We start from the raw sequence: 14,088 nt of genomic DNA, 5'->3' as shown, positions 1-14,088 counted from the left end.
ACTCCTGAGGTGGGGGGCACCCATGTTTTCCACCCACAGAAAATTTTAAATATCTTGAGACTGGGAGTGGGTGAAGGTGGAAGTAGGCGTATGTCTCCACGTGACCGTCTTGTGTGTGTCTGTCTTTGCATGGGTGTCACTGTGTCCTGTGCGTTCGTGTGTTGAGATAGGTCTGTTGATTGAGACCCCTTTGCTTAGATGGTGTTGACTTTGGCTATCCCATTGTGTTCCATTCAGTCTCTCTGACACTGACAGACGGAGATGGGGAGAGGAGGACACAGAAAGAAAGGCAGAGAGCTGGGGAGAGACTGAGACAGAGAAGGTCAGAGAGATGGAGAGAGAGACACAGAGAGGCTGACAGATGGGCAGAGAGACAAAGGAAGATTGAGAGACTGTGATGCAGAGAGAGACGTTGAAGGGAATAAACAGACACCAAGAGGCATAAAGAGTGAGATGTAAGGAAGGAGAATCTACATGGATCCACAGCAGGGGTCTCACACGTTGGTGATGTCACCCAGGCTGTGGAGGGGGTGTCGTGCTAGTTGGCATCTGGTCCATGTGATTTTGCCACTGCATAGGGAATGGCTGCGGGGCATGATGGTGCGTGGGTGTGGGCGGTGTGACTGGCTGTGCTTCCTCTGCTGGGTGACTGCGTGGGCTGGGTGTTTGTGTTTCTGGGTTCTGGGGCCAGGCCTTGTGGTTCCTACAGCTGAAAGAGCTGCTAGTGGCAGAGCTGTGGGCTTTGGGGGGTTGTGGGTCTTCGTAATCGAGGGGGGGTCGGTTGTATGCCTGAAGGGGATGGATAACTTTTGGCTGTTTCTCCCCCGCCCACCGTCCTGGTTACCATGGCAGCAGGGATGCAGAGAAAAGCAATTAGCCCTCTGTTGCACCTCCAAATGTGGTCAGGACAGGGAACAGAAAGCCAAGGGTCTCCCGGACTGAAAATCTTGAGTGAACAACTGTTTATGGAGGGCACACTATATGCCAGGCCCTGTTCTAGGCGTTGGGGATACAGCAAAGAACATAAATGAACAAAAATCACTGCCCTGGTGGAACTTACATTTTAATGTGAAGAGGCAAATGGCAAACAATAAACAAAATAAACACATTAGACGGTGTGTTAGAAGATAATCTGGAACAAGGAAGACATAGAGCAGGGGAAGGGGGCCAAGCGTGCTGGGGTAGGGGTAGGGATGGATTTCAATATTAAAGAATGCGGTGGGAGTGGGTCTCGTTGAGAAAGAAGGTAAAGTTTGAACAGAGAGCTGGAGGAGCTGAGGGAGTGAGCATGGGGAAACCGAGTGAACAGCCGGTGCAAAGGCCCTGAGGCACAAGCAGGCCTGGTAGGTTCAAGGAACAGCGAGGAGGCCAGCGTTGCTGGAGGGAGTGAGCGAGGGCGAGAGGGCTGGGAGGCCAGAAAGGGCACAAGGGCCGGATGGCAGGGATTCTTGGGGGCCATTCTTGGGTCTTTGGCTCTTATCCTGGGTGAGATGGGAGCCAGGTGAATGTTCCGAGCAGAGGAAGCACCCAATCTAACCTAGGTTTTATCGGGATCCCTCAGCTTGATACTTAATACAAACGCAGCTTCGTCAGATGCTTCTGAGCTCGTTTCTGTCAAATGCGGATAATAAGAGAGCCTTCCCCCCAAGGGTTGTTGTGAACATTGAATGAGATTCCAGAGCCTGAGATGGAGCGAGTGCTCAAGAAACCGGGTGGCTAACGGGCGAGTTATTGGTGATTCGGGGGAGGGAGTCTTACGCTGCGTGCTCTCCCTCTCTGCTCAGGAAAACTCTTCAGGTGAAAATAGTTGATGATGAGGAATATGAGAAGAAGGATAATTTCTTCATCGAGCTGGGCCAGCCGCAGTGGCTTAAGCGAGGGATTTCAGGTAAGGGGCGACGGGTGGACTGTGGGAGAGGTGAGGGCTCCAGGGCGGGGGGACCCTTGGAGGCTCAGTTGTGGGCAATCCTTCAAGCTCGTGGACCTGAGCTTCCCAGGGAAGATCTCACCCTCTCCCTGTCTCTATCTCTCCCCAGCTCTGCTACTCAATCAAGGTGAGTGGAGTTACTTCCAGACTTTGGGGGGGGGCACTGGAGGGAGGGTCTTGGGGGTGGGTCAGTGCCTCAAGTTCCCCTCAAGGTCAGGTTTGAGGCAGGTTGCAGGTGAGATAAATTTGGTGGAACATGTGTGAATTGGGGGTGACAGAAGTTTAAAGGCCAAGATCATGTTTTGGTTGTAGTTAAGATGGTGGGGGGGAGTAAGTCATAGAATCCAGCTTGGGTTTGTGATGGGGTCAGTGGGAATCAGGTTTGAGGTTGGTTAGGACTGGGTTGAGGTTGGGATTTGGGATCAGTATTAGGAACTGGGTCAAAGCTAGCATTAAGATGGAGATTGGCTTCTGGGTTTGTGGTGGGATCTGATTAGAACTGGGGTCAGATTTAGGTCAAAGCTAAGGTTGGAATTTGAGGTGAGTTTGAGGAATTTGAGGGTAGAGTTGGGGCCAAGGTCAGAGATTGGGGTGAGAGTTGGGACTAGGGTCAGGGGCTTGGAGATAGTGACAGAGTGGTTTTGGAGCTGAGATCAGAATTGGGGTTTGGGGTTAAGATTAAGGATAGACTGAAGATTATATTAGTCAAGGTAAGTAACACAAGCTACTATAACAAGTAGGCCCCTAAATCCCAGTAGCTTAACACAATAAAAGTCATTTCTCACTCAGGCATAGTTTTCTGAGACTGTTCCTGGCTGGCGGGTGGCTTTCTTATGAGAGTTAGAATGGGGTTGTTGCCGGGCTTGGAGCGAAGGATCAACATACTTTGGGGAGGCCAATGAGCCCAGAGCCAACTGTAGATGGTTCTGGGTCCAAGATTTATACCAAAATCGGGAATCCCCCTCTCTCCTTACCACCTCAAACACACTCTAGGATGTTTTCAGAGCTTGGATATAAAGACCAGGCCTCTTCCACAGGGTGGTGATAGTAATGACCGTAGTGGTGATAATAATAAAGTAACATTTTTGGTTATTGTGAGCCAGGCACTCTTCTAAGCACTTCACATGAATTAACTCCTTTAACTAGGAGTTAATAGGAAACCACCCTATGAGGTAGGTACTGTTATTGTGCCCATTTTACAGATATGAACTCTGAGGCACAGAGAGACTAAGGTATTGTCCAAGATCACACAGCCCCCACCACATGAACCTCAGAGCCCACCAACTGAACTTTGTGGACCAGCCCATGGGAGCTGGCTCGCAGGTTGGGGAAAGACATGGTTTTCTTTATCAGTGGGAACAGGCAGTAGAGGCATCGCAGGCCCAGGTAGGTAGGTCTCCTTGGAGTCTAACTCCCATCCCTCATGCCACAGGGGATGGGGACAGGAAACTGACGGCTGAGGAGGAAGAGGCCCGGAGGATAGCAGAAATGGGCAAGCCGGTTCTTGGGGAAAACTGTCGACTGGAGGTCATCATTGAGGAGTCGTATGATTTTAAGGTGATTTTCTGGGACCTCACCTTCCTGGAGTCTTGCCTGGGTCATTTCCTTGGGGAGAGTCCAGGAGGGGATCAACCATGAGGGTCACAAGGGAAGGGCAACCAAGGTCCGAGGCCACCGTCTGTGTCCCTCCGTTAGCACCATGGACAGCACACGCTTCCCTTGTCCCTTCTTGCTAGAACTGGGATATGGAAGGTTGAGGACCCCTGCGCATGGGGTGTGAGCCCGCATCCCCAGTACCCCTCATGGAGCTGCCCTGGGGTGATCATGGGCCATGGTCTCTCCCCACCCTCTCATCCCCAGAACACAGTGGATAAACTCATCAAGAAAACGAACTTGGCTTTGGTGATTGGGACCCATTCGTGGAGAGAGCAGTTTTTAGAGGCAATTACGGTGAGCGCAGGTAAGTGGGAAGGGAGGAGAGAGGAAGAAAGAAGAGAGGGATGGAGAGACAAAGAGACAGAGGAAGAGAAATGAAAGGGAGAGGGAAAGAGGGACATGGAGAAAAGGACAGAGAACAATAGAGAAGAGAAAGAAGACAGGAAAGGCACAGAGATACTCAAAGAAAAAGACTAAGAAACAGATACAGAAAGACAAAGGAAAAGATAGGGAAGGTATACAAATAGGAGAGATAGACACAGAATCCCAGAGAAGGACAGAGATGCGGAGAAAGCATGAAAGTGTAGAAAATGAAGACGCAGAGGGCCAGAGAGAGAGAGACGCAGGTAGACACATAGACGCAGAAAGTTGGAGACGGGGGCAGAGGTGGAGAGCTGTGAAGCGGTGGGATCCCAGCCCGGGCTTTCTCCTGGCCTCAGGTAATTGGAGGGTGGAAACAGGTTAAATGGCATGGCCTCTCCACACTGCCTGGGTTCCTCTGTTGCTATGGAGACAGTCTCCAGGGCACCCAGCTCTCCCACCTGAGCCGGTTCTCACCCCCTTAGGCCTCAGACAGGCTCACACTGCCCCCCTGTGGCCAGATATATGATAACATGGATTCACAGACAATCTTGGAGGTCAACACTGGCCATCTGTGATAGGAATTGGGGAAACTGAGGCCAAGAGACATAAGAGGGGCTGGCCTGAAGTCCCTCAGGGAATCCAGAAAGGACCAGGGTGGAACTCAGGACTTCTTTCCCTTGAATAACATCAGGTTTGCTTCAGGGAGGCCAAGCTGGTGGGAACTGAAAACACACGAGGAATTGTGGGTGGAAAGAAACTGGTCGGTGGGATCAAAAGAAACCGGGCGTCAGGGATGGAAGAGTACCCGGTAGCAGGCCTAGAGACACCAGATTGTAGGCCTAATAGAAATGGAGTGGCATCTCCCTCTGAAGCCACATTCCTCCAACGTCTACTTCTGAAGGATCCTCTGGACCCGGTCCTATACAGGGCCATTGCTGGGGACAAAGAAATGATCATGACAGCTCGGGACCTGTCCTGACAGAGCTCACTGTCCAGTGGGGGAAACAACCTGTCACAAGAGAGTGGCAACCCAGATTGGGCAGGACTGGGACGGGGTCCCCAAGGAGCTATGGGAGACCACATCGGGTGTCTGACCCAACTTGAAGATCAGGGAGGGCTTCCTGGAGGAGGAGCCTTCTGATCTGAGTCTTCAAATAGGAATAAGAGTTAGCCAGGAGGTGGGAGCCAGGCAGAGGGAAAACCAGAGTCTGGAAATGTGCAAGATTTTGGCACAATTAGGGAGGGTGATTGGTTTCAGGCATGAAGAAAAGGCATGGGATGAGGCATGAGAGATGAGCAGGGTTCAGACCCCAAAGGCCTTAGAGGCCACAGGAGAGAGCTTGGGTGTCATTTTAGGTGCAGCGGGGAGCCATGGAGCTTTTTTCTTTTCTTTTCTTTGTTTTCCTCATGGAGTGTGTTTTGAATGAGGGGAACTCCTGGAAGTGGAGAGAGCCTGTGGAAAGAAAAGGGAGAGGGTGGGATGGGGTGTGAGTTGAGGCTGTCAAAACTGGCAGGAGATGGGTCATGCAGGGTCTGAGAGGATGTGGTGAGGAATTTGAGCTTCAAGAACAGTGGGGAGCCAGAGAGGTCCCTCTAGGGGCTTAGTGAGGGTAAGAGGGTTGCATGAAACTGAAACTATGGGTGTGAGATGGTGGTCGTGGAGGCCATGGGTCTATAGAAAGCAAGCGATTAGATCAGAGGAAGTAGTAGAGGAAGAATAAAACCATTATGGTAATAACAACAGTAATAATAATCACGATGATGACAGCAATGAAGACAGATTGAGTGTCAGGCAGCTTTGAAGTCCATTTCCTGTACGAACTCATTTAATGAACGTATCCCGAGTATCTGGGTTGGGGCTTGGTCATTTTGTACTTTGTTCCTTTTGGGTCCTCACGTGAGCACAAAGCTTTTTGAGGCGCTGAAGGAGGGTGGTTCTCGCTTCCTTGGGGATGAATCATGTCCCATCTTGCACTTAGAGATGATTTTGTATTTCCTTTACCTCCCGATGGAAAGTTCTTTGCAGGCTGAACTTGGTTTCAGGCATCTTTGAATCCCCCCCACCCCCGGGCACCGGAATGGGCCTGCAACAATGACAGTCACAGTGGAGATGTGCCAGGCCCCACAGAGAGCACATTATATGGCCTGACTCATGTAGTCATCACAGCCCTCTCTTGAGGCAGGTCTGATTATTATTCCCATTTCTCAAATAGACATTCAGAGGCTCAGACAGGTTAGGACACTGATTCAAGATCACACAGGGTTTGACACCAAAGAGTCGGCTCCAGAACCACAGGTATACCCGTGAGGCTCCCTCTAGATGGGAGAGGCTGGAGAAGTCAGCAGAGGCCAGAGCCTGTGGGTACTGGAATGCCAAGCTCAGGAGTGTGGGCCTGGATCTGAGGGCAGTGGGAGCCAAGGCAGGATTTGGAGCAGGGCAGGGAGAAGCCCCAAGAGACGGGGTGATAGCAGCCCCCTCCCTCCCAAGAGTGTGTCCTCCCTGCTCTGACCTCCGCCATGTCTCAGTATGGTCAATTAGGGATGCGTTCAGTGGCAAACAACAGAAAACTTGACAGTAAGTGGCTTAAGCACACTAGACTTTATTTTTTCTCACGGAACAAAAAAATCTGTAGGAGGCAATCAAGAGTTAGCAGCAGCTCAGTAATGTCATTAAAGGCCCAGGCCCCTTCTTTATTTCTCTTTCCCATTCCCAGGTATTGTCCTCATGGTTGCAGGACGGCTGCTGTACCTCCAGGTGTCAAGTCCATATTCCAGGCAGGAAGAAAGGAAGCAGGGAATCAGGAAGGGGCAGAGTGCCTGTTGCATTTGAGTTTCCAGTTCTAGTTTCCAATTGCATTTTACTTGGGGTCTCAGCAAAAACATTTTCTTTGTGATGCAACATGCAGAACCGAGAAGCCTCACAAACCACTTAGTTAAGCATTTACAAATTCAACCATTTATTTCTTTAAGAAGCCAAGTGGCTAAGTGAGCTAGAAAAGTGGGAAAGGGATGTATGACCCGAATCCCCAAATCCATCAGTCTCTCTCTGCCTCCACTGCCACCAGCTGTCCTATGCTCCCTGACATTCCAAGGAACCATTGGGTGGGACCATGGAAAGTGGCTTCATGATTTGGTGGCTGGCCTGGCTTTTATTTCCTGACTTGCTGTGAGCAACTGGTCAGGGGTGACAATGTTTCTTATCAGCATCCTTCCAGATGTAATTCGCGGCACACTCAAGTGTGTTCATTGCTTCTCATTCCTTGCTTTCTGCTTATGAGTTTCAGGTGAGGTAGGAAGACATTTCATTTGCACTTTCCCATTACACAAATCACTGCAGGTCAAAAGTGAGTCAAATTCGGCCACAATAGGTGACACAATCAGCTCTAAGCATGATGCATCCTTTACAAATCTCAGAAAACACATCTATAACAACAGTACCCCTATCAGGAAAGCTAGAGCTTTCCAGAAACCCTCTGTTTATGTCTCATGGCCAGACTGGATCACATGACCACTGCTGCAAGGTATTCTGGGAAACCAAGTATTTAGCTGAGGACCTGACTGCTGTTGGCTGCATGGAATTCTGGGAAAGTGAAATTTTTATCTGAGGACAGTGCTGTTGCTAGCCTCAAGGGATTCTGGGAAAGTGACTAATGTTAGCTGGGCACATGGTTCTCTCTAGCCTCAGGGGGTTCTGGGAAAGTGAGCACCTTTAGCTGAGCATGTGGCTACTGTCAGCTGCAGTGAATCAGAGGAAGTGAATATTTCTAGCTGCAGACCTGGCTGTCAGTAGCTGTAAAGGCTTCTGGGAAAGGCATATCTTTAGCTAGGGACATGGCCACCCCTAGCAGAAGGGATCCTGGGAAACTGCATATTTTTATCTGGGCACATGGCCTCCTCTAGCTTCAAATGATTCTGAGAAAATGAATATTTTTACCTGGGCCCATACATTCTCTTAGCTGCAAGGGATTCTGGGAAAGCAATTCGTTGGGGACTGGCTGCCTAGAAGTTGAACAAAAGGGGGGCTCTGTAGGTGAGGAGGGAGGCATGGGTGTGTGCCCCAGCTGGGTCGTGTGCCCACAGGGGACGAGGAGGAGGAGGAGGACGGGTCCCGGGAGGAGCGACTGCCGTCATGCTTTGACTACGTCATGCACTTCCTGACGGTGTTCTGGAAGGTTCTGTTCGCCTGCGTGCCCCCCACCGAGTACTGCCACGGCTGGGCCTGCTTCGGTGTCTGCATCCTGGTCATCGGGCTGCTCACCGCCCTCATTGGGGACCTCGCCTCCCACTTTGGCTGCACCGTTGGCCTCAAGGACTCTGTCAACGCTGTGGTCTTCGTGGCCCTGGGCACCTCCATCCCCGGTAACCCCTCAGGAGACCACTTGTTGGGGGAGTGTCTCAGAGAAGCCAGGCAGGTGGACCCTAAGAGAAAGGCCCTGCAGAAATGAGGTGGTGGAATCATACAGAACCCATATGGTGGGTCCCTTGGAAATAGGCAGGTGGGTATAATAGAAACTAGGCGGAGGGAACCCATGGATTCAACATGTGAATTGAATCCTCCCCAAAAGCAAGCAGGCGGAATGTCCCATAGAACTAAGATGGTGGGAAATGGTAGAAACCAGACGATGGATTCCAGGGAAAGAAAGTGGCAGGACATTGAAGAGACAGGTGTTGGAAGGAGGGTCCCATAGAAATAAGGTGGGAACTTCATAGAAACCATGCAGTGAGTTCCACAGAAACAAGATATTCATTTTCCCTTTCCTCCCCCTGCCAAGCAACCAGATGAAAGATTCCACAGACCTTTGTTGCTGGGCATGATAGGAACCAGGCCAATGAATCTCAAAGCTTTAACTAAGATGAGAGTCAGAGTAGAAACCACATGTTGGAGGAGGTGCCGTGGAAATAAGATAGTGAGGCCTCAGAGACTACAGTGTACGTGATCCCCTCTTTCCCCCAAATCTGAGGGAGGGTCCCTTAGAAACCAGGTGGAGGAGACTGAAATTCCTGTAGGAGGGGGGAGACCACGCGTGGAGGCAGACACCTTGCTTTTCCACATCAATGCGTTCACCAGCCAGGTGGTGGCGCTGTAGGCCCAGACAGCAGGTGATGGGTCCTGTAGAAAGCAACCATTGGTGAATGGGTCTGTGAAGCCTGCCCTCCACAACAGAGACTTGCAGTCTTGGCAAGATGTTCAGGAATGGGTGGAGGCCAGAGAAGCGAAGCCGTATGCTTGACAGAAGCCAAGTGGGGAACTGATGGGCGGGCAAGGGGTGCCACGTGGCTGGGGCCTAACATTTATTTTGTCCACCCAGGTGGCAATGGGATAATTGCGCCTGTAGAAACACAGGCAGTGGGTTCATGGGAAACAGCTAGTGATTCCCAGCAAAAGCAGGCAGCAAGCCCCATAGAATAGAGTGGATTCCACAAAAATCAGGTGGTGTGTGTGTCCCACAGAAAGCAGATTGAGTCCCACAGAAAGCGGGCAGCAAGTCTTGTAGAGGGCAAGCAGCAGACCCCATAGAACACAGGCAATGGTGGGGAATAATAGAAACTAGGCAGGGGAGCCCATAGATTCAACATGTCAACTGAATCCTCCCCCAAAGCAACAAATGGTATGTCCCATAGAACTAAGGCGGTGGGAAATGGTAGAAACCAGACGATGGATTCCATAGAAAGAAGGTGGCAGGGCATTGAAGAGACAGGTGTTGAAGGGACAGGGGTCTCATAGAAATAAGGTGAGGACTTGATAGAAACTATGTAGTGGGTCCCATAGAAAGCAGGCAGCAGGTCCCATTGAGGGAGGCAGTGAGTTCCAGAGAGTAGGTAGTGGATCCCATTGGACGCAGACAAATTGCGTAGAAAGCAGGCAGTGGGTTCCCTAGAAAGTAGACAGCAGATCCCAAAGAAAGCAGGCAGTGGGTCCCATAGAGAGGCGCTGAGTTCCAAAGAGTAGGTAGTGGATCCCACTGGATGTAGACACGTTCCATAGAAAGCAGGCAGCGGGGCCTGTAGCCAGCAAGCACAGAGATGGCGATCGACTTTGCCCCCTGGGTGGTGGGGTCAAGGGCACAGAACTCCAGGAGTGGGAGGCTAGACCCGCGCGACACTGGGGTGAGGAGTCTGGATCCTTGGGCCAGCGGGGTGCTGGTGGGTCTCTGGGGAGCAAGTGACTGACGAAGCCAGGCGGATGCTCCTGGGGGGCCCACGGAGACCCCCCTGACCCGCGGTGTCTCTGCCCCTGCAGACACGTTCGCCAGCAAGGTGGCGGCGCTGCAGGACCAGTGCGCCGACGCATCCATCGGCAACGTGACGGGCTCCAACGCCGTGAACGTGTTCCTGGGCCTGGGCGTGGCCTGGTCGGTGGCCGCCGTGTACTGGGCGGTGCAGGGCCGCCCCTTCGAGGTGCGCACCGGCACGCTGGCTTTCTCCGTCACGCTCTTCACCGTCTTCGCCTTCGTGGGGATCGCCGTGCTGCTGTACCGGCGCCGGCCGCACATCGGCGGCGAGCTGGGCGGCCCGCGCGGCCCCAAGCTCGCCACCACCGCGCTCTTCCTGGGCCTCTGGTTCCTCTACATCCTCTTCGCCAGCCTGGAGGCTTACTGCCACATCCGGGGCTTCTAGGGTCCTCCCCAGGGACTCGGCCTGCCCCTCGAGACCACCGCCTCCGTGCTGGACTGGCTCTCCTCTGTCCTCCAGAGATTCAGCCTCCTCTCCTGGGACTCGGCCTCCCTTCCTCCTGGGAAGCCATCTACCCCTCTCCTCGGTCCCCACTTACAGCCTCCTCCCTTCCCCTCGGGAGCCTCCCCGAGTCCTCCTGCGAACAGCCCCCTCAGTTACCTGCAACTCCAGCCCGTCCGTCCCTGTTCGTTACTGGCTTTGTTACTGGAGCAATTTCCACCTCGAGGCCCCTCCCCAGAGAACCCTCCCTCATCCGTAATCCTCTACAGAGTCTCCAATGTGTCTCCCTAGACACCCAGCCTTGCTCCATGCCATAAGTCCCCCTTCCTCTAGAGGACCCCCTCACCACTTCCACGGACCTGTGCCCCAGGGCCTCAGAACTCAGCCCTGCGGGGGTGGGGTGGGGGTGGGCTTGAAGGAGGCTGATCCATCCCAGGAGGTCACAGATCTCAGCCCTTTCCCCCAACCCTCAGGGAGCTCTGTGGGCCTCGGGGGATGGGGGAGGAACAGATGGGTATGTGCACAGGGGGGCACACCTTCCCTGATTTCTCCACTCAGGCCCTTGGGAGGACACTAATTCTCAAGGCTTGGAGAAGGGAGGGGAATGTTTGGGGTTCCAGAGCTGGAGGAGGCACATTTTGGACCTGTAAATTCTCACCTTCCAGCACCCTCACTTGCCTCCACTACCTCTGAGAGCCCAGCCACGCCGTGGAGGGGGGGGGGGGCTATGTGTGTACATAGTGTGTTTGGGGGGGGGGGGACGTGGGAGGGTGCATGACTTGGGGAAAGGGTGACAGACTTTTCCACTGAGAGGGCAGCAGACTCCGCCAGCCGTGAGAATTGGCTTTGGCGAGGAGGCCAGGAATCCAAGGGAGTACAGCCAATCTCCCCTGACTATCTAGAAGGCTCATTTTGCCCTCAGTGTCAGCCAATCCGGGCAGGACCCTCGAAGAGGAGACCGAGGGTCCCAGAGGACCAATGCTACAAGCCAGCAAATGCTGCCACATCTCTGCCTGATGGGGAGCAGGGGTGGGTGGGAGGGTGGGACTGGGGCCAGGGGGTCTGGGTGGGCATTTTTAACTTTGGAGGCCACCTATCTGTTGGTAGGCCATGTGCATTTTCTTACTGTTGATGTTTCCTGCCCAAAGGACACACTCGGGGTGCGAGGAGTGCTGCCCACTTCTTGGGACCCTGAGGATGACCCCGCAACCCCCGTAGCACTCTTCTTCCCACAGGTTTTGAGCGTCTTGTCGTCCTGCTGTGCGTCAGCCCCAGCGTCCCGGACCTGTTGCCCACTTGCCTTCTCTACTCCTAGCTCATCAGCACCAGTCGCTGTCTCTTTTCTTTGTGATTTCTGTAAAAGTTGCCATCAAACTTTGAAATTCTGCCTGGACAAACAGCCTCCCCGTGGGAAGTTGGGATTCACGAGGGGAGGGCTAATGAAGTCTTTGATGGAGATTTGGGCAACTGTGAAATACACCAAATAATCTGGGTTTTTCCATGCTCCCCTCATCCTCTGCCAGGACACACCGGCATGCACCAGCCACTCTGAAGATCAGCCCGAAGCTCCCCCTAGCCACACCGCCACTCATTACCCAGGAGCTACACTAGCTCCTCATCCATCACCCAGTAGCTTCCCTAGCCACGCCCCCATTCCCTCAGCCACAAACTATTCCGCGTCATAGGGTATCCTGGGAACGCAGAAAAGGACCCTGAGTCGCCTGAGCAGGAGAGCCGGGGTTGATGCGGGTTTCCTAAAGAAAGCAGGTAACTGTCTCAGAGGAGGGGTGTGTGTGTGTGTGTGTGTCCAGATAAAGGGAACAGCCTATGTAAAGGTGTGCAGCCTTGTGAGTTAATGACTTTTTCATAGTCTTACAGGTGGTTGAATCCTGCAAGCAAGAATGGAGTGTGGGCACGTGGGGAGTGGGGAGTGGATCTGGGAGGGGGTGGACAGTGCGGACAGTTTCCAGCCCAGAGAGTGAGGTCTCCCCGGGTCTTGGGGGACCAAGTTGGGGGCAAGTAGAAAGAACAGGTTTGAAGGATATGCTGGATTCAGGTGAGTACATGCCGAACGTGAGATGCCTGTGGGACATCCAGAGGAGATGTCAGGGTGGGGAGACAGCCAGGGGACACCTGGAGCTCAGTAGAGGAGGCTGCACTTGAGAGAGATTTGGGATTTGTTGGCAATGAGGTGTCACCGAGCCGCAGGAGGGGTTGGGCTGCCCGGGGCGTGGGTAGTGTGAGAAGAAAGCAGTGCCTTGAGGAGCCCCAGTATCTAAGGGGCACGTGGAAGGTGGGAGACCTGTCGATGGAGAAGAAGCCAGAGAAGTAGGTGGGAAGGCAGGAAACTGGGGCACCTGAAGCCGAGAGAAGTTTCCAGAATGAAGGTGTGGTCAACAGGACCCAAGGCCATGGAGAGGTGGCGGAAGATGAGAACTTAGAGGCTACCCTTGGGTTTAGGTTTTGATGTGAGCAGTTAGGGGGAGGGTGTGGGGGCAGAAGTCAGGCTGATCTACAGTGAGGAGGGGGTGGAAGTTGGGGAAACTGAGTCAGAGCACGTAGACCTCGCTTTGGAGGATCTTGAGAGACAGGGAGGAAGCTACGGGACCTGAGAGGGCTTTTCCTGCAAGGTGGGGAGACGTGTGAAGCAGGACGGCACTGAATGCAAGGGGGCTGAAGCTCTTGAGAACAGTGCCAACGGCAGCGGGCAGTTAGGGAGCACCCACGATGCCGGCACTGTGCTGGGCTTCCCAGGGCACAGCCTCGTCCAGTCCCCTGCCAGTCCCCGGAGTACCCCCCTTCTACCAGTGAGGAAACTGAGGCTCAGAGAGGCAAAGCAACTTGCCCCGAGTCTCACAGCGAGGAAGGACAGAGATGGAAGAGGATGACATCCAGGGTGCAGAACGGGACCAGGACACTTGTATTTTGCCAGACGTGAATGGGGAAAGGTGTGAGTCTGGGGGCAGGGAGAGGAGTGAGGTCTCAGCTTCCAAGAGGGGCGTCTGCAGAGCTTGGGTTGTGGACGAGACAAGGAACAGTACAAATGCCCCTTCATCCCACCCCAGATGCCATGATCCTCACCGGGATGCAAGGCGATCCAAGGGGCAGCTCGGGAGCGATTTGAATTATTTGTCATGGGATGCAGCATAACGTAAAGATTTACTTTCTGGGTGCTTCAGTTCCCTCATCTGGAAAATGGGGATAATAATAATAATAGGAACTAATAGTACCTGTTTCACAGGATTGTTGTATTAAATATATACATATATATTTTTAGAATAACACCTGGCACATAGAAAGAGCTTAACAGATGGGACTAGTTATATTTTCCAAGTATTTCCCCCTTACTTACTTACACACACACTCCTGGAACAGACAGCCTCAGAAGGACAGAGAAATGCAGATTCTCCATGAACTGCTTTGCCACCTGAGTCCCAGTTGCTAAGTCACCAAACCCAGGGGACAAG

The 14,088-nt window shown here is 52.9% G+C and overlaps 1 protein-coding gene across 3 annotated transcripts in view; it reads left to right on the top strand.

The window, feature by feature from the left end:
* The window catches only part of SLC8A2 (solute carrier family 8 member A2), a 32,117-nt gene extending 19,424 nt beyond the window's left edge, over positions 1-12,693 (top strand). The window contains exons 5-10 of one of the 3 annotated variants that reach the window (XM_029206113.1): positions 1,785-1,888; positions 2,037-2,054; positions 3,360-3,484; positions 3,788-3,887; positions 8,027-8,305; positions 10,188-12,693. In XM_029206113.1, coding sequence (XP_029061946.1) covers positions 1,785-1,888; positions 2,037-2,054; positions 3,360-3,484; positions 3,788-3,887; positions 8,027-8,305; positions 10,188-10,564 — 1,003 coding nt within the window. In that variant the 3' untranslated portion in view covers positions 10,565-12,693. The remainder of the gene's footprint in view (positions 1-1,784; positions 1,889-2,036; positions 2,055-3,359; positions 3,485-3,787; positions 3,888-8,026; positions 8,306-10,187) is intronic. The other 2 variants (XM_029206132.1, XM_029206122.1) reach the window with 2 other exon arrangements.
* The last annotated feature ends 1,395 nt before the right edge of the window (positions 12,694-14,088 follow it).

This window comes from Monodon monoceros, unplaced genomic scaffold (genome assembly GCF_005190385.1).
Source record: "Monodon monoceros isolate NGI ecotype Baffin Bay Population unplaced genomic scaffold, NGI_Narwhal_1 Super_Scaffold_10, whole genome shotgun sequence".
In the NCBI taxonomy this organism is placed as follows: domain Eukaryota; kingdom Metazoa; phylum Chordata; class Mammalia; order Artiodactyla; family Monodontidae; genus Monodon; species Monodon monoceros.
This window is presented reverse-complemented; position numbering and strand designations above follow the sequence as displayed.